We start from the raw sequence: 24893 nt of genomic DNA on the forward strand, positions 1-24893 counted from the left end.
GTTCTTTCCGGGCGAATCAATGTTTTGTACATTTTTAGTTTTGTTTTCTGTGAAATATTATTGTAATTAACCGTTTTAAACCATAATAGGCTTTATTCCCATCTTGTACTCTCTCTTTTAATGTAGTCATTAATAGATTGTTCTCACTAAATACAACACCTAGGTATTTATAACTACTGACATCTTCAATTAAATGGTTGTCAATGATTACTAAAATATAACAAAGAAGAATTATGGTTTATTAAACCTATATCGTGGGTCACACAAATATTACCAGCGGGCCGCATAAGGCCCATGCGTCGTGCTTTTTTTTGCAGTAGGTGGAAAGCATCGAAAGCCACAGTGTCAGACTTGAACCCACTAAAACCACCTCTTAGGAATAAATGGAGAAGATTCCCACAGCAATGTGGGAACTTCATTCCAGTAATCAGGGAAGAGAGAAAGTAGATAGACTTAATACCTAGTGAACTAGATTCATCTAAGTCAGAAAGCAAGGGCATGAATTAAGAAGAAAGGATAATAATGAATTTAGTGGGGTTACGGCTAGTTAGCGGGGGTGAGCCTAGTAAAATACTTTGTGACCAGGGTCACGAAAGTCGCGGTTAAAGAGGGGAATAGCGAGAGGATTTTGGTCAAGGTCGTCAAAATAGTGGAGAAGGTACTGTGGAGGCTTAAAACATAAAGCTAGAACAAGGTCTACTGGGAGGGTATCTGGACAAGAGACATCAGGAGGAAGGTCGTGGAGCCGGGTGAGATACCTACGGGCGAATGTCAAAAGGTACTCATCAATATGAGTGATCTTGGCATTGTCATGCAGAGTGGAGATAGAGAAGTGCTTGCCATTAGGCTTGCGTTTATAGTTGGTGCAATCACGGAGAAGTTTCCGCTCAAACAGGCGGATTCTTTCCATCTGAGCAGAAGTGATGGCAGAACAAATAGGAAAAGCATAAGTGAGGACGAATAAGCTGCTTATAGCAGAGTAGCTTAACTTTGCAGTTAAGCTGGTTGTGTCTTCGAAGTACAGTTTTGAGTTGAGTGTGCCTGAACCGGGCGTTACGGATGGCATAGTCAACATGTGATATAAAATTGTGTTGAAATGAGAAGACAATACCAAGATATTACAGCTTGGGGACAAGCTGAATTGGAGAGTTGTTAAGCCTAAGCCTAATACTAGAGGTGCTAAAACCTCTAGGACGATCACGCTGCTGGCCAAGAAAGGCAATGGCAGAGATCTTAGAGGGGTTGAGTTTAATCTTCCACCTGGTGTAATAGTCGAAGAGGGATCCATGTGTCGTGCTGATATAGACAATGCTTTATATTAGCAGTTAATGCAACTCTGCCAGACTAAAGGAATGCAGAATTAATTCTTAAACTAAATGCAATATTAAAATATTAATCTTCATTATATCTTAAAACCGAAATGAAATTTTTTTTAACAAAAAATTTTAATATATTTTTTAATATATTGCAGAGTACAACTCCTGTGTAACTCTTTACAAGTAAACTATATTCAAAAATAAAAATATTGTGTGAATAAACTGAAGTTAGTACGCATAATAAAAAATAATGTTGCAAAAAACAGAAGCAAAAAAGCTTACTTAATCAAAAAATGCACTGATGATAATAAAAATTCAACAGTTTTAAGGCCATAAAAATTGAATTTGTGTTTCGGAAGCGTTGTTTTTGTAAATCCCTTCGGTGGCATTAAAAATGATATGTTCGTGCTAATAGACCCAACGTATTCACATACTGATGCGCACATACACGGAACACTGAAGTCCACATCCACCAACTGGCCTCTATAAAATATTAATGCGTACTTGAAAAGTTGGTGAAATTTTTTTAAATTGCAAGGAACACTTTCCACATTTTACTGCAGATTTTTTAATTTGCCTTTGTAACATTATAAACCAATAAGTAAAAACAAACAATTAAATACAACCGTGTTATTACAAAGTAGTTACATTGACACCACAAACCCAATATTTTCACCCTACCAAAGTTTTAGAAAGAAAAAAAAACATTAATTGACAAAATAATTCATTCCAATACTACCAGAACAAGACTTAAATTTTTAGATAAATTTAATAACTGTTCATTTTTATTTCTCTAGAAGAATCTTCAAGTTTTTCGAGTCCCCTGCACTATATAGCAGAGTTTCCTTTGAGTTTTTTTTTTTTTTTTGTTGCAGTAGGTAGAAAGCATCAAAAGCCACAATGTGGGACTTGAAACCACTGAAACCACCTCTTAGGAATGAATAGAGTAAATTTTCACAGCATTGAGAAAACTTCATTCAGTAATCAGGGGAGAGAGATGAGAACAGATAGGCTTAATATCTAACAAGCTAGGTTCCTCTAAGCCAGAAAGCAGGGGCGTAAATTATGAAGATAGGGTGATGGAAAAGGGGATGGGGTTAAAATGCATAAGTGCGGGTGAGACTAGCGATAAACTTTGTAACTAGGATCACGAATGCCGCGGTTATAAAATGGAATGGTGTGGAGATTACGGTCGCAATCATCGAAGTAATAGGACAAGTATTGGGGGCGTTTGTAGTGCATGGCTTGAATGAAGTATAGCGTTTTCGATTGATAAATCTGGATCCAATCTAGATTTACTCAAGAAAATTTATTAAATTTTGTTGCCCAGTCAAACGTTTTTAGACTAATCTATCATATTTGTAGGTGTGTTAGCAGGCATTTATAGTTTTTATATATACTCATGACAGATCAAATCACACTTTATCTGTAAAGTCATATAAAAAATTCTACTAATTTCAAGGTAATTTTCGTACTCTGGCAAAATATCTGTAGTGTTGTAAGTTAAACTTAAGTGTTAATATCACGCTCGAAACTTACCAATCGAAAATAAAAATTACACTAAGAGTAAATCTCGATTGAAAAAATTACCCTATATTCACCAATCGAAAACGACATTAAAAAGGCTCGATTTTGATTTCCCGCGCACATTAAGTTGACAACGGATTTTAGTAACAAATAATTCGGAAGAACTTCTCCGCTACGCTATATAGCGCGTCAACTTATTATTAGTCAGGCCTGGACCCGGTAATGAGTTGTTATGAAATGACTACCATAAGTAAGAAGTTGGCATTAGATGCCATGTATATAATTAAAGTATAAAGTTTACTATTTTAAATTTTAAATTTAATATATCAAGAGTATACTGTACCGACATATATTGAAATGGCATACAGCATTTGAAATAGCTATAATCCGTTGTCAAATGATTGTACCATTGAAATCTGAATGGCGCCTTAGGTTAGTTTAAGTTGAAGTGGTAGCCTTGTGCTCTAGCCCTCCTAACTTCAAATAATTGCCAGTTGTAGTACCACAGGATTAGTGTTAAGACGACGACGAGAGGTCAGCGTCCGACCATCGCGGAAAGGCCCAACTTCCTCTTTAGTACTTAATTTTGCAAGATAACAGCTGTGTCAAACCGGTAAGAAAAGGGGTTCCTCCTCATCCGCAGTGACATAACCTCGACAAAAGTCATTATAGGGCAGCCCCAGTTTCAAAGTATCTTTTCCTATTACGCAGTAACCCATCAGCACCGATACCATAGTGCTAGAAAGGTTAGGCATTAGTTGCAGCAACTGACTGGTGCACTTTTTGTCTGGTTTAGACCAGGTTAATCTAGAGATCCGACAAAAGGATTAATCTGCCCAATCTTGCTTGACAATGCTTAGATATTTTTGTTTGATTGAGAGTTTAACTGTTGCTAGTGGGACACCAATATTTGAGCCCAATTGTTTCTCAAAATGTCCCTGTGTCCAGAAATTTATATGCGAATCGCAACTTAAAAATAATATATAGAATTAGTTATTCTATTAGTAATGAAAAAAATAAGCACTATATGGCGGCTACATATGAATAGTTGAAACATTAAATGTAAATATTGTAAATAAATATCTGAAATAAAGTAACACTGCCTTCTACTCATTAGTTTGTTAGGATTTTCTCATCACCTCTAATTTCAACGCTCATGCGTTTTCATTCCTAGCTTAGAGGAATTTGTATACAAATATTAAGCAGAAATATTAATTATTCTGGAATGGTTTTGCATCTGCGGGTGCAATCTTCCACTTACATTCCAAAGAGGTGGTTTAGTGGGTTCAAGTCTCACACGGTGGCTTTCGATTCTTCCACCTACTGCAAAAAAAAAAAAACACTGCCTTCTGGGTTTTTTTTAGAATGCGACGATTAGGACGATTGTACAATTGAATTTAAGATTAGAGGAACGATTGAACAATTAGGACGATTACTCTTGTTGGGAACATTGAGTGTTACGATAAATTAATAGGACGATTGGAAATTAGAACGATCAGACTTCACTTCATTGGATTAAAAGTTTAAATCAGCAATCATGCCACCAAAAACTAGCGGAACACCATAGATAGCGAAATTCCCATAATTTCGCAAACATAAGGAAGTAAAGGTTTTTCTCTAACCACTCCAGAATAAAACAAAATGAAAAGGGCTGTCTTCTGAAGTGTAATAAAACAACACAACTATATTAGCTTCGAGTTCCTTAAACTGAATTCATTCATAATGCACTAATTATTGATATTGATTTAAATGTGTTTATTGGAAAAATTTGCACATCTGAATTTCAAAGAAATCCTTACACGTATGTACTAGTCAGATAAAAGGCTTACGGAACTTGGCAGCGAGAACTACAATTGCCACACGTGAACAAATGTGCCGATTACAATTATGATTAATTTTCTATAAAATTTCATTCCATATCCTAAATTCCGTTATACAGCATCTATAGTGTATCATAATCATTGTTCATAAATAATAGTGTTGATAAAAAAAAAACCGCCTCAGCGACTTATCTGAAAAACCCTTACTTTTAAGGTAATTGAACTGGAAGGAGATGAAAATAATAGACGAAGAACATGAAATAAAACGCTGTCGGAAAAGAGTTTTAAGACTTCACTGCATTCGTGCTGAAGTGATGCATTTAATTTTCTGGCACTCAGCTGCTAAAAGAAAAACATTTATCCGCACATGTCATAACAAAGGCTGAAATCTTGATTTGCGTCAATGACAATAGAAACAACAACACTTCAAGTGGAATATTTTACAGCGTCAATTATGTGTCCTTACTTGTGCCTTTTTTTTACATGTAGCACGTTAAGTGACACTTAAGCTTCAAATGGTAATTTTATGATTAAAGTGCGAAAATTTAACTCACGAAGTAAAAAAACTGTAGTTAATTATTAAGTACGTTTACTTTGAGTGGGACATTTAGGCACTAGGACTTGTACTAGGAGTGATCAATTTACATCAGGAAAACCAAATAATTAAATAATACATATATGCATATTATCTCGGTACTTTCACATATCAAATATACAGATATATAGGTATATGTACAGCTTTTTTAACTTATTTCTTAATATGAATAAGTTATATACCAGGGGCATATTAATATTACATCTTTAATTACCCCAAAATATATTATATTGCATAAATTAGAAAACAATATCCAAACATGGTATTTAAGCAAAAGTTAAATACACTACTTTCTCTTCTATCCAGTAAGTGGGCATCGAGATTAATCTAAACAAAACAAAAATACTACGGGTGGTTAGATATCGCAGCATGAGTGTTCCCAATGGAGGTGGTATATGAAACAATGTCCATCCTATAAGTGTGGCAAAAATAATACTTCATTATAAAAAGTTGGCCAAACAATAAATGTGTCTAATATAACACGTTTACTTTATCGCAATTAACTCAACAAATCTGCAACAATAAGTGTCACTTACCATACAAAATCCACACAAAATCGATATTATGTCCAAACAAAAATAAGCTCGTTAAGTTCAATAATTATACGTGTAAACGTAGTTAAACTAAATAATTAATCAAAATAAAATTTTATTAAGAGAAAGATTTCAAGTATAAATAAACAGCTTTTTTGCAATCAAGCAAACCACGTGATATGAAATCTAAAATTTTCATCATAATGGAAACTTGTATCTTTGGGAGCCTCTAATAAGAATACGATGTCACCTGTCATAATTAATATTATACAAGCAGAACTTCAGAATACTATCAATTGCTCTCAAGGCTGGAAAAAAATATTCAAGCGTATCCGAACCTATCGATATTCCAACAACTTAGAGAGCCGTGAAAATAGCATTTAACATATACCAAGTGCGGGGAAATCGTGTGATTGCAAATCGTATGATTAAACCCCTCTGCTCCAATACAAGGAACTATATATTGTCGTATTCACTGACTTATGACTAATGTCTTCAATAACATAAACTCAAGATTGTTCTTTCTATATCTTAATGATAATACCAAAACTTGTACATCATTCCATTTATACTTTAATTGAAGAAATAACTGATGGTGATCTTAACCTGAGTCCACGAAAAAAGGAAAAAGTACTGTTTGACAAGAAACAGAAATTATTCCTTTACTATATGTATGAAAGAGTAAGTAATAAAATCCTCTCATTCAGCTAACTAATCCGGTTTAATTCTAAATAAAAAACTTGATTTTACAGTATGGAAAGTGGATGTCAGAAAGTATTTTCGGATATGTCTAATTATATTTTAAACAACCAAACAGGTTCGAAGGCGTTTGACTCTCTAAATATTCTATATTATATCCCGACAATGTAGAGTTCATCCGAATACTTGAACACAGCGACTAGCACGACAACTGTATAGTCGACGAGCTTACAGTCAAAGGCTTAATCATGAACTATATCAATTATTCTCTAAATATTTATATTCCAATCAATACATATTAATATATAACACCCTCTTTCCTATAAAAACCACAAATTTAATGGGAAAGTGACACAACTGTGTCACAACTTAACTAAACAAAATCTGATATTATTGATGATTAAATTTATCACTAACATATAAAACTAACTAATTAATTTATGTCATTTTTAATAATATTTTATTAATTTTAATAGAAAATTCACACTATTATAGCCAGGCATGATCTTAAAGTTGAAATATAAACTATATTTTCTGCCTATCTTAAGAGAAAGAACTATCAAGGATTCATCTATTAAGCAGCAGATAGTCCTGCCCACGGACAAGGCTACAACTCTTGATAGCCCTATTTTCGAAAATCACGTACAACTATCAAACACTGATATTCAAGGCCTCAGAAAGCTATCAAAGAAAATAATTCAGTTATAATTTTAAGAATATCGTAAAACTTGATATATCAAACCTGATGTACGTGAAATCTGTCGCAAACCTATAAGATTCAACTTTATGTACCAAACAAACTTTGGATCTTGAAGCTGGTGTTACTTTGAAGATGGGTAATGCTCAGTTTATGACGACAGTAGAGATTAATTTATTGAAGACATCTTGCGCTATTGATTAAATCATTTACAATATCGCCCAATGCAGGTAATATAATTATTTTATAACCAGCCATAAACACTATATTTTTATTCTTGGCATCCGTCTACCTATATCCGATTTCTTCTTATAATTGTCGATTTCTTTAATTATAAAGTACTATTGCTACTACTATTCACACAAAAATTTGTGTATCTTTTGCTCTCCTTTCAACTTTCGTTTTGAAGTGTTCGAATAGTTGCACTACGAATAATAATCTCAAATCTGGATATTCGAAGTTTATAGATTTACAAAAAATACGATTCTTTTTTAACTCCGAAGACTCCAATCTGATTAAGATTGTCCGAATACTTCGTAAAACCGAATAGCGTAAAAACCGTTTCAAACTTTTTATCTGTAAATTCACAACAGCAAACTTCTTGTGAGTTTTATTTTGCTCTGTTCAAAAATAAAAAGCCTAGCTTGCGATTTATATTTGATATTTAAAAATAAGTTGCACACAAAACGTATTTATTGGTTTCAAAAAATAATAATTCTTTTTGAGTTTTTCGTTTTTAGGACAATAATAATAATTATTTTTGTATTTTTGCATTAAAAGGAAAATGTAGGAGTTATAAGTGCATGGAGAAGTAAAAGACAAATAATATTAATTATTTTTAAATGTATATAAATATTGTATAAATAATATAAATAAATATAATATAAAGCAGATTTAATTGTTATTTTGTTTTAAAAGGCAAATATATATAAAGCACGCATAATATAAAAGATAAATGTTAGAATGATAGCTACATACTTAATTAAGACTTAAGAAAAAGTTGTCTTTTTTACTGGTGATTTTTTTTCTTGAAAACCTATTAAATACCTATTATTTTTGGTTTATAATGCCGGCATATAAATCCAGCATTTTTGATAAAAGGAAAAGTTCAGATGAAAAAACTGAACTAACGGTTCACTCTTCTACTCACTCATTTTGATAACTTAAAGATCTTAGAAAGGAAGAGCAACAAGACAAGACTGATGCTAAAAGTGCTCCATATTTCCAACTTCCGACCATTATAATTTTAAATTTTAAACAAGCCATTAAGAGATGAACTTTACTATATACCATAGAAATTTGGTATACAAATGTACTACTTCACTTGCACGTTATTTAACGACGCTTTAATCGAATAGAACAATCTGGTATTCCATAACTCTTGGGTGGATTCATATAAACGATGAAATTGATTTATTCTTAAATTATCAAGTAATTTATCAACCTACAGTTGATAACATTAATTCCAATCAGAAAATATATTGTTTTGAAATACATCTCTTCAGATCATTAGATTAAAGACAACAAGTCTCTTGCTAAAGTCTGTAATTTGTACGTGAAACACAACACTACGCTCTTCTTGTAACAGACTAATTACGAAGCGACTCATCATCTAAGAGACTACAAACCAAAATAAAGAAAGTGTGTTTAAAAAGCGCACCTAGTGTTTTTAACAAGTTTATACTTATTAAGGCATAAATATTCTTAACTATTTTTAATTTTATTACAGAATGAAAATTCAAAATTTCTCACGTTATTATCATTGTTTTTATTTGCTTTTAGTAGTAGTTTGGCTTGTGAAAACATATTTGACAAATTACAACAGTGATGCCAAAATGGTAGCAAGAGATTTTAACAAGAGACTTGCTGTTTTTTGCCTCACTTCAGAGCTCCCAAATACACCTAATATTTGATAACCAGTTGGATAATTTCAACTATTTTTACAGTAGATAGGTTTTTCTACACACTTTAGAATGCAATTTTTAACATTGTGTATATGAGCAAAGAAAAGTCCGTTTTGGAACATTTAATATAAATACTTAGGACAGTATTGCTCATCCATAAATATATCTTGTGTAATACTGATGTGATTTGTTTGAGTGAATTTTTTTATGCCCCGCGCTTAATTTTTGCTTCAGCGCTACTTTTATATAGATTACAAGTGTACGGACGGACAGACGTTACAAGCAAATAAATTGAAAGAAAAATAATAAAAAAAATTATTTGTTATCAAAACAAAAAAGCAATGAAATTGTTTTCTCATTACATAAATTAAATATATTTTATGCGATGTCTTATATTATTTTTAAATCTATAATTCATACCTTTAAAACTTGTGTGCATTTAAAATAAAGTCAAATCTAAATGCATAATTGATGTACTATAATTTGGAAAAGTTGATTAATCATCAAAAGTATTTATATTAATGGATCTCACTAATAACAGATTCAAACTATCGCATTTAGGCGGCTTTGTTTATTATAGCCACTAATGCAGATAATTTACCATACAAAGAGCTATCATATAAATGAGCTGATTTACAATAAATCAGCTCATTTTAGACCAAAATTGTCGAATGTAACCCTTAAAAATAAATTTCCCACAAGGGATATGACCAAAATTTGAAGTATGTGTCATATATTTTTAAATATAAAATGTAAACAAACAACAGCTGAGCTGCAAACAAAAGCACTGAGGAAATAAGTATTTAGGACGTGTGCGAGTTAGGCTAAGTTGATGCTAAATGGGAGATTTTTTGGGATTTTTTGCACTGCACACATTTAGCCATTTATCAACACGTATCGACACATCACTACATTATCGGCACAACTTAGAATTTCCCTCATTTAGAACGCAACTTAGCCTAACTCGCACACGACCTTAATAAAATATTTGTTTTTTTAATTGAAGTTATAATTGATATACAAAATGTATATAAATGATTTAATATACCAATTATATATATAATTTTTTGTATGATATATTAGTCGTAATGTTTTCTTTCAGAGTTGTGAAAAAACAACATTAAGTCTGGTTGAAAGCAACATCACTTTTCAAATATTTTAACTGCTTATTCTTGACATATATTTTTTATTGTGTGGTGTACAATATGAAATATAGAAATAGTAAACACTAAAAATTAATTAATTTAAGTAAAATAAAACAAAATGAATATTAAATATTATTTATTATTTATGTATTTGAATTTATTAGTAAATGAAATACTCATATGATTTTAACGAATAAAGAAAAATTTCCAACATATTTTCAGTGAACATTCACAATAGACTGATTTTTGAATTTGGCTGCATTGAAACTTAAAAAGTAAAATTTTTTACGAGTATATGTATAAAACCCAATTCTAAATACCGAGCATTGTTGCTTCACATATTTTCTTTTGTAAGTTGCGAGTATTTTTTGAAACTCTGAAAGCAAAAATTACGGCTATTGTGTACGTTCAACCATTCATATAAATGGGCAAGTGCCTAAATCAAACAGTGTGAATGTATTATAGAATATTTGAACTGAACTGATATGAAAAATATCCAACACAAACATAATATATATATATCTCAAAAAATGTAAGCAAACATATGAAAATATATATTCTAAGACAGTAATAGCGCTTTATTTGTTATTTTCTTCACGCTTTGAATATCAAATCAAAATTTTGTGCTGTACTTTACAATAACAGGCTTAGCTGATGTTTTTCAAGAACACCCATTGGTACCATTTGAAATTCGTAAAAATACACACAAATTTGATTTTTTCCCTTTGCTGAGGTACTTGCCAAACACGTCTGAAAATTTATTAAGGGTATTCAGGATGTCTGTGCATCGTTGCATGTGAAAAATTATTTGCCTTTACAAAAACAATTTCCTTTCTTATGATTCTACAATTGATTTACAAGACAATATTCGAGACCATATTTTTAACACCAATTACCTCTTGCATATTTGATTTTCAAGATTCTATTGTGAATGATCTTATTTTTTTACTGTTCACTGAGCAATACTTCAGCGAAACTGATATTGTCATTTTGTAATTTTGTGATTCTGTGCAATTGTTTGATTTTGTATTTGTTTTACGACCAACAATATCAGAGCTGCTAGCAAAAATATTCGAAAATGTGGGAACAAAAAGTGGACCAATGATGAAGTCCAATAATGAGTTATATTATAAAAGCATATAAATACGTATACAAAAATCAGTTCTAAATATTTGCACAGACATCCTGAATACCTCTATTATGTTACTGACATACCGAGACTCTTTCATCAAAAACTACTAAAATTTCTTCATTTAAAACAGTTTTTCAAATTGTCTAATATCTAAAAATTTGAAACGAAAATGCAACCCTGTAATCAGCTGTAGTTGTGCATTGATAAGAAATATTTGAGCGCCAAAATCATGTTCTTCGTTTAAATAAGTTGACTTTGCGCTAATATAAGTTATTAAAAGTATTTTATGTGAAAAGTGTAATTTTAAGGTAATTTAATAATAATGGGTATAACTGGGCTAATACCATTTCTTGAAAAAGCGTCTTCAAAAGTGCATTTAAAGAATTTGCAAGGATCTACAGTCGCGATAGACAGCTATTGTTGGCTGCATAAAGGTGCTTATTCATGTGCCCACCAATTGATACGTGGAGAAGAGACGACAAAATATTTGAATTATTGCTTACAATATGTGGATATGATAATTTCGTATAATATAAAGCCTATACTTGTTTTTGACGGTCGCCATTTGCCAGCTAAAGCGCTAACGGAGAGTCGACGACGAGAATCTCGTCAAACTTCCAAAAAGCGCGCTGCAGAACTACTAAGACTGGGACGAACTGAAGAAGCTTATTCGCATATGCGTCGCTCTGTAGACATTACACATGACATGGCATTCGAACTGATTAAGGAGTGTCGAAAACGCAATGTTGATTGCATAGTAGCACCATACGAAGCCGATGCTCAAATGGCTTGGCTAAGTAAAGTCAATATTGCACAATATATTATAACAGAAGATTCAGATTTAACACTTTTTGGTGCCCAGAAAATAATATTTAAACTTGATCGAACAGGAGCTGGTTTACTTGTTGAAGCTGACAAATTTCATTTGGCAATGGGATGCTGTGAGGAAAAATATAATTTTGAAAAGTTTAGAAGAATGTGTATTTTGTCTGGATGTGATTATCTTGATTCTCTACCAGGCATTGGACTTGCCAAAGCTTGTAAATTTATACTGAAAACAGAACAGGATGACATGTGGCTAGCGTTGAAAAAGATACCGCAATATTTAAATATGAGACAACTTGAGGTAAGACTAACAACTAAAATATATGCTGCTTGTTAAAATTATTTATACATAGGTTGACGATGAATATATAGAAAATTTTCTCAAAGCCGAAGCAACTTTTAAATATATGTATATTTATAACCCACTTGAACGCAAAATGGAACGCTTAAATCGATTGGAAAACATACAGGCAGACTTAAGATATTGCGGTAATGCAGGTACACCTTTAGAAAGTGATGAACAGGCATTCCATTTAGCACTTGGTAATTTAAATCCATTCACGTTGAAGAAAATCGACGTATGGAATCCTGACTATACTTTAAGTACTGCACCGATACTCGCAAAATCTGTCAAAAGTTCTAAACATCCAAGTATCTGGCTGACGAAAGATAAATCTTTTAGTGTTAAACAAAATGAAAATCAAGAAAATAATTGTGCACTTATCGTTAAAAAAATTGATTTCAACGCTCAAGCAATTCATAACGAAATTAACGCAAACATTCAAATCGAGAACGCAAAACCCGCAGAGTCAGAAGTGTTTGCAATGTATGTGAATAACACAAACAATAATCTTACAATAGCGAAAAGAAAACGAAGTGATACGGAAACTCAAACAACAAACGATATTGATAGTTCTGCAACAAAATCTTCAGAAGTTAACAGAACTCGTCTCAACCCATTTCTTAAAATCACACCTGCGGAAATGCATTCGCCGCAAAGAATATGTGAAAGTGATTCGTTGCTTAAAGTATTAAGTCCTAAAAAGCATGACGAAAAAGTAAAAAATATTCAACTATTGGGCAGCATTAAGAAGAACATATTTGAATCGGATATAAATAATATTAATGTAGAAGTTAAAAGCCGTTTATTTGCTGTAAATTTAAATCAAGCAAATAAAATATATACCAACTGCTTAGACTTATCAAATGAAATTGAAGAAATTGATGAAATCTCTAGACAAAAGCAAATAAGTCAAGCGCAGCTGTATCATTCACCCTCTCCCAGAAAATGTAATATCTCTTCACAAAACAACAGTAAGGAATTGTCCTCCAGTTTAACTGATAGTGGCTTTGTTTCGAACTCATCAAATACAAATAAATTTATTAATAATAATAGCGATGTAGTCAATGTAAATGAATCTATTGTTCTTTCCGACAATGAAAGTGATATTCAGTCTAATAAGAGTACCGATATGGACAATTCACAAACTCGCGTTATTAAAAACTCAATGCCACGTTTGGGTCTTTCGAAAAAGCAAGAAAGTGTTTTCAAATCAAAAAACAAATTAAAGCCAACAAAAATCTCACTAGACGCAGCGAAAAATTCAACCCAAACTCGGCTAAGTATGTTTGGTTTTCAAAAAAGGCCCAGTTTAAAATAATGTTCCTGTTTTTTTATTTTTATTATTGTTGGTTTTGATTTTTATGTTCTATATTGTTTTATAGTTCATTGTTTTTATACGTGTATTTAGAAGCATTATATAAATTTGTATATAAATAAATAATGTACATTATTAATTTATTTTATAATTTTGTTTGTTTTCAAAATTATTTATAAATAAGGTTCTGATATTAAAATTGAAATGATATAAAAATAGTATCAGTGATTATTTTCCTAGTAAGATTATGTATACTTTTATATATAATATTTAGTAACTTAGAGTACTTAATATTGTAATTAACACTGCCTAATAGTAATTATATGTTAATATTACTTATTAAATAAAGAAAAACAACAATTCTTTGAATTTATAGCAACGAAAATTATTGTCAGTAAAAGGAATATGTATATTCAATCTTGATTAAACTGTAACAATATGAAATATTATCTAAAATGTCCTTTACGCGTTGGTAACACGTATCGAATTAGATAGAACGTTGAGCTGTATGAGCTTTAATGCGACATTGACATGGTCAAGCATAAAAAATTCAGCAGCTTCACTGGCTTGACCATGTCGAAAATCCCCGGCTAAAAACATGTTTAATTCGGTCCTCAGCATTAATGGAAAGATCATATGTTAATATGAAAGCACTTGGTACTACCAACCGGCGAAAGCAAGCCACTGAACTGGCTGGCTGACAGAGGCTACCGGAGCGATCAAGGACGACTCACGTCTGTAATAACTAATTAAAATAAAAAACTAATTAATTTGATTTTTGAGAGTAATGTTTTGAGAACAAATACCACATACATAATACATATATATCTGTTTCTAATAAAATTAAATTAAAAAACACAATATGATATTTTACTATGCTTTATATGTATGTCGAACAGAGATTGTATATTGCAAACTAAACGTTAAAGCAAAAAGCGATATTAAATCAATGTTCGTACTATGTATACGAGCTCTATTATAATAGATTACTTATTATCTTTATAATATAAGAAGGCAGTTATTTTTATATTTATTATGTTTTATCTTATTTGGATTGACTATCTTAATAGCACCAAAAGCTTATTTAAAATTAAACGAAATGTATATACAAAAACAGAATATTATTAGACAGAATCTAAATAGTTGTTTTTGCTGTGATAATTTGAAAAAACCTGATCGACCGTAGATTGTTAACAGCGGCAACTGGGTAGACGAGATGCTTCGATAGGTTCTAAGAATATTCTTTCCGAAGCTACTCGTCAATTGCGACGATTAATTATCACCTATCAAAAGAATCACACAATCAAACTGCTCTGATACATAGACCTTTCATTACTGCCAACCCCTGGCTACATGTCTGATTGATGTTTATTATTTTTCAATAACAATTATTATTAAACTACGTTACCATCAAGATTATCTTTCAAAAGTAATAGCAGTCATGCGTTTTTTTTTTTCAAATAAGACTTTAATAGCGTGATATCTGCTTTTCTAAATTAATTTAGCACCTAATTGTATTACTCTATGTCATATTATATATCACTTACATCCTTCTTAACTGTTATCTCGGGCAGATTAATTCATTAAGGTACTTCATAGTTTTTGAAATCGATTCTCTGGTCTATGTCTGGGAGTGGCTGCGGGACTAAGAATCAGCCATTCGGGATTGTTAAGTAGGCATAGATCACTTGTAGAATACATTTTTAATGCATTACAAAAAAATATGTTATTAATTGCATTATATACAACTACTATTTGGATAAACCTATTAATCTTAGGCTTGTATGCATATAATAACGCAACTGAGAACATTTTAAAATACATCAAAGTTCAAATTTCTAATTATATTGTTAAATGCCAAAGAAAAAATGTTTACATTAAATTGATAATTAATTTATGTATTAAGGCCGTGTGTGAGTTCGAGTAAATTGATGGTAAATTGAGGGATATATTAAATGATGTCGGTATAGCAGCGAATGTTGGTATTTACCTGAATTTCGAGTAGAGTAAATTAGATAAAAATTAAGTGAATTAAGTGCTACCATTGTGAAAATTTTATAAGATGTTGAATAAATACATAAATAAATTTAAAAACTTTTAATCAAAAATTATAAATAAGTGCAATAAATACATAAATAAATATTTACATAAGTGCCGTGCAAAAAATCCCTAGGTTTTCAGTAAATTTCAATTTACCTTACCTCAATTTACTGATACTCTCACATGAACTATATTTATAGAAAGACACAAAGCTTAATTTTGATGTTTTCTTTATTTAATGAATCTTAAGACTAACTTAGAACTAAAATATAAAATTATTTTCAGTGATTGACATAACATATTTGACCAAAAATTAGTTCCCAAGAACAATTTTGTGAAAACACCAAATTTTGCTCAAATATGCTTCACAAAACATATGAATCAGATATCATCTGAAACAAACTACGTTTTATATTTCTCTAGAATAGACACTAAAGATTATGTATTCCTCTCACGCTATTCATCGATAGTTAAAATAATTTGCAGTTCTTTTAATAAAGAAATTTGACGAGTTTGTGATCACAAATTTTTAAATTTGTCACAGTCACTGTCTGTTGATTTAAACGCATTAATTTTCTTTTAAAAAACAGTTGTGAAAGTTATTAACAAAAGTAATATAATTGAATTTTTTTGTTATCTAGTAATAGAGCTATAAAATATTTTTTTTCAAAAATAGCAAATTTATTACGTTATAACCATGTGGTACTATTTGCAATATCATACCTATATATATATATATATATATATTTAAATATAACGAACTAAAATAATTTTTTTACGAAACTCGTCACACATTTCTTGGTATATTTAATTGAAGACTTTAAATTTTATACATTAACTTTTATTTTCAATTAAAATTAAACATAAATCAAACTCTAGTAAAAATGTACACATTTGCAGACTGCTCAAATTTAATGATAAGAATAAACAATTTGGGATGTGCTTGCCATTGATTCGAGTTGTATAGGAACTTGTTCTGAAGTCTCTACAGGCGTCGTCATTCTATTCGTTTTCATTTCTTTTTCAGATAACGCTTCTAATTCAAAATCAGTAATTACGTGCAAAACTTTATGTTTTACAGCGGAAACCATTTTAGGTGGAAGAAGTTTTACACTGGCCGCGACGCTTTCGAAAAACAAATCAATGCTGTCTTTCTGAGGAGGTGGTATCACTAAAGGCTGTTGAGTAACATTATTAATAAATGTATGTACTGTACATCGGTCACGTTCAATTGTTTTCATTAGTTCTACTCGATTTAGTTCAGCCGTATTATATTCATCATCCGATTCAATAGCATTTTCCTGAAGGTTTATTGCACTTTCATCCTGCAAATAAAAACTAATTACCCAATTTTCATAGGAAAATATTTCAATAAAAAATTTACTAGAACATCATATTCGATATTATATTCACTAAGTTCTTCCACATTATCCACATAATTACAGTCATATTCAACCTCCGACCTATTGTAAGTATATAACCATTCACATCAGTATTTATATATGCATAATAGGAAGAAAAGCATATAAAACTCACTTTGGAAATTCAATAATATCTAATGTGGAAGGATCCTGCAATTCAATTGTTGCAAATTCAATATTTTTAAGATTTTTTTTTGAAAGTCGTCGATGTTTAAAAGAATTTTCATGTCTTTCTAAATGACTCTTTTTACACACAAGCCGTTTAGAACAAATTGTACATATTCCGACGGTTTCATCACTTTCATCCGCTTTCAACCAAGAAAAAATATTTTCCCAACGTGAAATGTATTTCTGCCTTGGAAAACGCAACGATTTACATTTGTCTTTAACAGGTGCATCATAAATTGAACTGAAATTGCTGCAACAATGTCAAAATTTATTTTTAAAATATTTTATTATAAAACGTTACCTTACCTTTCACTTTCCTCTGCCGACTCATAATTAAATGGATCTTTTTCATCGCCCATATATTTAAGTAACCAGTCAAATTACAGCAATTTAAAATGTACTGTTAAAATTAACGCTTTAAGTGTTGCTTGGACCAAAAATGACAATAGTGTAAGCACAAAATTAATGAAAACAATTTTTCCCTATCCGCAGTGAATGCCAAAGCTGTCAATTTTGACATATGCAGGGTTGCATTTAGTATAAGTTATTTATTCTAATAAATAATGAATTGTAAGGCCGTGTGCGAGTTCGAGTAAATTCAGGTAAAATAAATTGAAATTTACTGAAAACCTAGGGATTTTTTGCACTGCATTTATGTAAATATTTATTTATGGATATATTGCACTTATTTATTATTTTTGAATAAAAGTTTTCAAATTTATTTATTTATTTTTTAAACATCTTATAAAATTATTACAATGGTAACAAGTAATTTATCTAATTTTTATTTAATTTACCCTACTCGAAATTCTGGTAAATATCAACATTCGCTGCCATACCAACATAATTTACGATTTCCCCCAATTCACCACCAATTTACTCTCACTCGCACACGGTTATATTTATATTATAGTTATATATTATTATAGCCGTTATTACCTACACCGTTACTTACATTTCATGGCATTTATTCCAATGACATTAATAGAAATACGAATAGCTAATGCCATGTAATCAATAAGTACAAATTTATTTCAACATTAGATTTATTTATTTTTTCACTCTAAAAGTATACTATGAAATAATTATAGAAGCATAATTTGTTTTAAGATTTAATAAAAAATGTTAATCGTTTTATTTCATTCTTGTTTAACCGCGTAATTGGTTTGTACAAATCATGACATTAAGAGGGCAATTCTAGTAACGATCTTTCAGCTTACCACACAAAAATCTTGCAAAAGATCGTTTGAAAGATCATATGTATTCTGGCATGATTCACTTTCTGGTCTTGTGTAAGACTGAAAGCTGTTTATACGGTCTTTTATAGTCTTTTGATTGTCAGCCAATATTTTCTTTTAATTTTTTTGCACAATTTTTTTTATATGCAATAAAATACATAAAAATTTAAATAAAAAAATGATTAATTAATTAATTAAAATTTGTAAAAATTGAAGAATTATTTCTAACTTTATTTTTAATACGAATCAAGCTTAAATGTATTGATATACTATACTGTCTTTATTAACCTCTTAAAATATTTATTTTATGTATTTATATATAATATATATATTTTCTATATATTTTTTAATTTTAATATTTATTAATATTTATTTAACATTAATTTTTTTATTTATTTATATATATTTAAGATATTTACTGTTTTCTACCATTTCTTTTATGACTTGAGTTAAGTAAAAATTTAAAAATTTATCAGTAAAAATTTATTTATGTATTAATAATAATAACAAGTTACTCCTTCGCAGGTGAGAATATATAATCGGATCCCATTGAACCAGGATAGTTCTTTTTGTTCGTAACAGGAATTTTCATCCCAGAGATGCCGATTGGGGCTTGTTGGACAACTTATTGCGTTGTATGTTACAAATGGTTTTGAAAACGATAATACCCCAGCATTAAAGGCCCTTGCCAATATTTGACTTCACTCATGTAATATCCCCTGCTGTATGCTTTGGTGTATTTCTGATACGAAGATAAGGGTTAACGAGTTCAAAGGAATTTAATGGACGCCGAATCATAATCAGTATCGGTAGAGGCACTTGTGAAAGAAGTCGAAGATGGGACAATGATTGCAGTGCCGATGAAAATGATTTCTCTAGTCACATATTGGTTTTACTTTCATTAGTTTAGTATATGTTTTTTTCTTTCAGGAGCATTCAGATATTCTCAGGTTACTGAGATAAAATGATAAAATATGCGAAAATTCAATTGCAATTGCCATCACAACTCCACTATCTGCAAGTCTGTTAATATTGACCGATAAAACTACATTTTCTTATTTTTTGCTCGTACTTACCAATTGTCATAATCATTCCTTTGATTTACTTCACATAATTCCATTTTCCTCCTGCTTTACAAATTGAAGTGGAAGCTTCCTTAATTCCTAATTCATTATTTGGACAACATTTCTTACATCTCTATTGCAATCTTAGAGATGTAATTCTTAAATCGAATTGTTAAAAAGATGCAAACCTCTAAGACCCTTTCATCATGAACAACTGCCGTCTTGAGGACGTAGAATTCTTCTGCTATCTTGTAACCATAATATCAAAGAACAGTGAATCCAGCGCTGACATCAAAAAACCCATTAATAAGGCAAATCAAGCTTTTAGCCGCTTAAGTAATGTGTGCAGATCACCCAAATATCGCGTCGACCAATCGATACCAAATATATGACGGTCTGCGAAAAGATTTTCAAAGAAAAAAGCCAAATGTCTTCAAAGACATTTTACGTAAATGTCTTGAAGACTGGGTGCATCCATGTCTTGCATAGCGGACGCATTCGATTGAAATTTGTGGGCTCTTAGCGTAGCTACTCATTTAATTTATTTACACATTTTCTTATTGTTTCTCTTTAAATTGTAAATTTAGTTTTTCTTATATGTAATATAATATAACTAAAAAAAATTTTGTACGTCATTATTTTTTGTTATATATTTTATATACATACATATTTTTTACATTACAGTCAAACTTCCATAACTCAAAGTCCAATTTTGCAAAGCAAGGGTTTGACTTATGGAGACTTCGAGTTAGAGAATTTTTTTTTATTTTTTTTTTATTTTTGAAAGAAACTAGAATTATATTTTAAAATATTTATTTATTTATTTAAAATCAAATACAGCACAGAAGTTATAGTGAAGTAAAATATTTAGAAATTAATGTTTAGGATATTTTTTTTTTCTCATTTTCAGTAAAAAAAGATTTCACTTTATTCATATTCTTATAGTGATCATCAGTTGTAGTATCATTCCTTTGTAAATAAAAATTCAATATTTTAAATGAGGCTTCTACTTCTTTCTTAGAAGGCTAATGAACCTCCGAACCTTCATCATTGCTCCGTTCCGCTTAGAATCGGAGCTACTTATTCAGAGCTCTAACGTTCAATAATATCGTCATCTTTAGAAAATCTTGATGTACAAAAATTATTGTTAAGCTCAATATAATCTTTAAGAATAGTATTGGAAGTTATTTCATTTACTTTAAACCACGCTGCCAGCAACTGGCATTTGCACAAAGAAGCAACATGAGGAAGAAAAAATCAAACATTTGGTTTGAAGAAAGGGACTTCCCCTAACAGCAAAACGCATTTATGCTTAAAACGAAAATTGGACTTATAGAACGTACTTTCCCATATTCTTATCGGTACGGAACAAAATTATTGTTCGAGTTACAGAGAAATTCGAGTTATAGAAGTTTTACTTATGGAAGCAGAATTGTATGTAATTTGCTCTTTAAAACCTTGGTGCACTATGTTTTGTTCGAGTTATAGAAAATTCGAATTATAGAAAATTCGAGTTATGGAAGTTTATAGTCAAAGTTTATTTAATTTAGATAATTAAATAATTTTTTTATAAAAACAAATTAGAATTAAATTAAATTAAAATATGTGAATCAAATAGAAAAATTTTTCCACACAAAATGCTGATTCACTTTACTCAAAATTGGCACTGTTAATAATAAAGGCATAGCGACATATGTTAGGTTGCTGTGAACACTACAATTGGAGAGACTGAGTATCATAGAGACTATTTACATTCATGTTTTCAGCAATTGTTTTGCAAATTTGCTTAAACATGCGGACGCAGTATAAAAACCTTTTTCAAAGACAATGTCTTCGAAGACAATGACTTTTTCCAACTGGGATTTGCTGCAACAACGATGTTGTCTTGTGCACTATAGCAGTTTGTTTGATCGTATGAATGTGCAAAATTCATTTAAGTGCATTTTGTAAAATCGCAATCTATCCAATGATTAAATGAAGAAATTAATTATTATTAATTGAGATTTTATTATTATTATTAGAAATAATCACAACATATATAGAAATTTTTACAGAGCGTATTAGACGTATTTAGTAGCCTCTAAGTATATTTTGAAGAAAGTAGCTCCATATAGTAGTGCAAAAAGCTTTGTCAATGTTTAATTTATTTACTTTAGTAGATGTTTTTATAATTTTTTTGGTTGATTTATTTACAGTAATTAATTGTAAACCCTTTGATCGTTTGCATTCTTTTGGACAGCATTGTGGTTCACTGCAATTTTTAATTCTTCTATTTATTAAAAGGCGATAAATAAGTTGTTTAAAATGGGTAAGTGTTGTTTTTGTTCCGCATTATATCGTTTGTTTTCGTTTCTTATTTTTTTTTTATTGAAAGTTTTTGTAATTATGCGACTTACAGAAGTAATACCCCTATGAACCGTGTGGTTTTTCAGAACTTGTTTATACGACTCTAGTCTGGAAAGTATCATAAATTCGTACTTTTATATTACGCGCAACATGCAAACAAATAATTACAGAACTGTTTAATGGCAGGTTAACCGAAATATTAAAGCGTAACTTGCAAGAGCTAAATTTAAAAATGCTCATGATGTGAAGTGTTCCAGAAAGTGTGGTGAAGTTGTGAACGTGCTTCGGTTGTCTTTGCGTTATATGGTAAGTGTGAGTGCATGGTAAATTTCTGAGCAACGCGTGTAAAGTAAACATAAACATAAAAATTTGTTTTGGAAGTATGCTATATTTACCACCAATATATATAATAAAAATTATTTTTACCCTACATTCTGATGGCAATTGTTTTGTAATGAACATTTTAATTTTTGGTTTTTTTATTATTGCTCATAACTTTTACTTCCGTCCTTTTGTTTACTGTTCAATTAATTTCTTTACAGCTTTATTTTATTTTTCACTGATACTCAAGTAACATTGATGAAAGTAGAATACAAAAAGTACTATTGTTAAAAACATATCTGTATTTTTTTTTTCATATTCAAAAATTGTATAATCAAGATTTAGAAGAAGAAAAACCAGCATAGGTTTCAAAAGCTATTTACATTCAGCAACATCTCGATGAGTTTACGGATTATTCAAGAGAAAATATCTGAGGAAAGTATTAAATACACTGCCAAGTACTTAAAGAGGTAACCTAAACATAAAGAAAAAACCGATTTTTATTTGTTCTCTTTAGTCTTCAGTATATTCTTTCTTAACTTTAATACATTTATGCCCATGATCCTCTAGTTTGGGATCTCTGGCTGTAGAAGTTTCCGAAAGCAGTGGCGTCGCTAGGCGTCAGCGATGTCGGCGACCGCCGACGGCCTCGCGCCCTCTGGGGCCTCGCAAAAAGTTACCGACTGTGGATTCTAAGCACTTAATAAATATTTAAAACAATTTGATTTGATAATGGCATTAACCATATTCGAAATATTTCCGAATGTTTATATAGTAACCAGATTCATATTCACAGTTCTAGTCAGTATAGCTCCGACGGAAAGAAGCTTTTCAAATTTAAAATTGAACAAGACATACTAGAAAAGTATGATGATCCAAGAGAGACTATCTCCATTCGAAATTCTATAAACTGAAGCGAAAATAGCAGCTGACGCAAATTATGATATAATTTTAAAAAAAATTGAGTGAAGCTACAAGTAGGAAAATTCATTTATTTTAATTTGTGTTTATTTTAAATTGATTATTTACTTTTACAACTGGGTTATAAAGGGGGCCTCGCAATTCTAATGTCGCCGACGTCCAGAGTTGGTCTAGCTCCGCACCTGTCCGAAAGGTCAGCGAAATACAACTCTATGGAAATTATTTGTCATAAGATGTAAGGCGAGTTATTATTTGAATTTTATAAGATGTAAAACTCTGAGTAAGCCTACTAACGAATGTGTAGGTTGTTGCAGGCAAATAGATAGGTAGAAAGAATAACGATTCCTCCTTAACTAGCTAAGAGAGGCGATTTGATTCCCCATTCTTCGTAATTGTGAATGAAAGGTTTAGTATATTAGAGCCAGGTGGATGCGTTGATAAATACAAGTATCTGGTTAATAATGATATTCTAAATATTGCAAAGTGTGTTGAAGAATGAGACACCCAATAGCTTAAGGCTAGACATAGACACAACAGATGATCCAGATGGTCTTCTCTTCGGTTTGCAAGGCCAAGCTATTTCTGGCACCATGGCGTCCTATAGTCAGTTAGGATACATATAAACCTCCATACTTTTGATTAACTTTAATATACCCAATCTGAGATTCTACGTGTAGAGAATGTAAGCCATGTAGGTCTTAATATAGCTGCTAAAGAAATAAAAAAGATGTATATTTCCTGTCAAAAAAAGTGGTCGTAAATAAACTTTCGCCTGTGGTCGGTAGAAACAGGGATTAAAAGGGTAGCTTGTAATTGCAGCAATTCGCTCTTAAATTTCTTGATTTTAATGACGGCTTTTTGAGCTGTAAGAACAAATGTATTAGTTGTTTGGAAAACGATTTGCTTCATTTGTAAATTAAATGGTTTTTCAGCTGCACAATTCATACAAAAGGTTGGATTATTTAAACAACTTTAAAAGATATATAACAAGAAAATCCATTTGGTATCCTATAATATCTTTTTAGCGTATTACTGTACACGAATTCACGAAGAGCAAAAAAATCGAATTTATATTATTCATTTGCTCTAATTCAAATTCATAGTAGTAGATTTAATTCTTATCCATAGTGACAAAACGATAAAAAAAACTCTTTGTTTTCGAGATGTTGCTGGCAACAATGCAATCTAATGTTTTACAAATTTTTACATTGTTGCCGATGCGACACTCATTATTCCGACAGTTCTGTGAAAACCAAAACTTGACATATAATTTTCCGCGTTGTACTTAATAAGCTTAGAGCTTCCACTAAACGTCTTTCGGTCTTTTTGTATGCGATAATTGTTGGTCTATTAACCATTTTACGTAGGACTCAATCATTACACGATGCTCAATGTATTGACAAAAAATAAACTGATGGATTGAAATTCAGTTTTTGTGTCTTCTTATGGAAGATGTAGTACTGAAATTGTATCAAAATATTGAGACTGTTATTAAAGAGAAACTGGTGTTAGTAAACTAATTG

The 24893-nt window shown here is 30.8% G+C and overlaps 2 protein-coding genes across 3 annotated transcripts; one reads left to right on the forward strand and one right to left on the reverse strand.

Moving 5' to 3' along the window:
• The first annotated feature begins 11572 nt into the window (after nucleotides 1-11572).
• Nucleotides 11573-13907, forward strand: LOC119690182 (exonuclease 1). Its single transcript, XM_038105188.1, has 2 exons — nucleotides 11573-12494; nucleotides 12547-13907. Exons 1-2 carry the CDS (start codon nucleotides 11691-11693, stop codon nucleotides 13852-13854), a joined length of 2112 nt encoding a protein of 703 aa, XP_037961116.1. The 5' UTR covers nucleotides 11573-11690; the 3' UTR covers nucleotides 13855-13907.
• A 2773-nt stretch (nucleotides 13908-16680) lies between these two features.
• On the reverse strand, nucleotides 16681-17998 carry LOC119689113 (protein suppressor of variegation 3-7-like). 2 transcript variants are annotated; one of them, XM_038103857.1, is made up of 4 exons: nucleotides 17787-17998; nucleotides 17428-17721; nucleotides 17276-17354; nucleotides 16681-17216 (listed from the first exon to the last, which is right to left on the reverse strand). In XM_038103857.1, exons 1-4 carry the CDS (start codon nucleotides 17837-17839, stop codon nucleotides 16803-16805), a joined length of 840 nt encoding a protein of 279 aa, XP_037959785.1. In that variant the 5' UTR covers nucleotides 17840-17998; the 3' UTR covers nucleotides 16681-16802. The 2 variants fall into 2 exon arrangements, with proteins under 2 accessions (XP_037959785.1, XP_037959784.1); XM_038103856.1 differs by having other exon boundaries at nucleotides 17428-17730; nucleotides 17787-17995.
• Nucleotides 17999-24893: the final 6895 nt, after the last annotated feature.

This window comes from Teleopsis dalmanni, chromosome X (genome assembly GCF_002237135.1).
Source record: "Teleopsis dalmanni isolate 2A chromosome X, ASM223713v2, whole genome shotgun sequence".
Classification (NCBI taxonomy): Eukaryota; Metazoa; Arthropoda; class Insecta; order Diptera; family Diopsidae; genus Teleopsis; species Teleopsis dalmanni.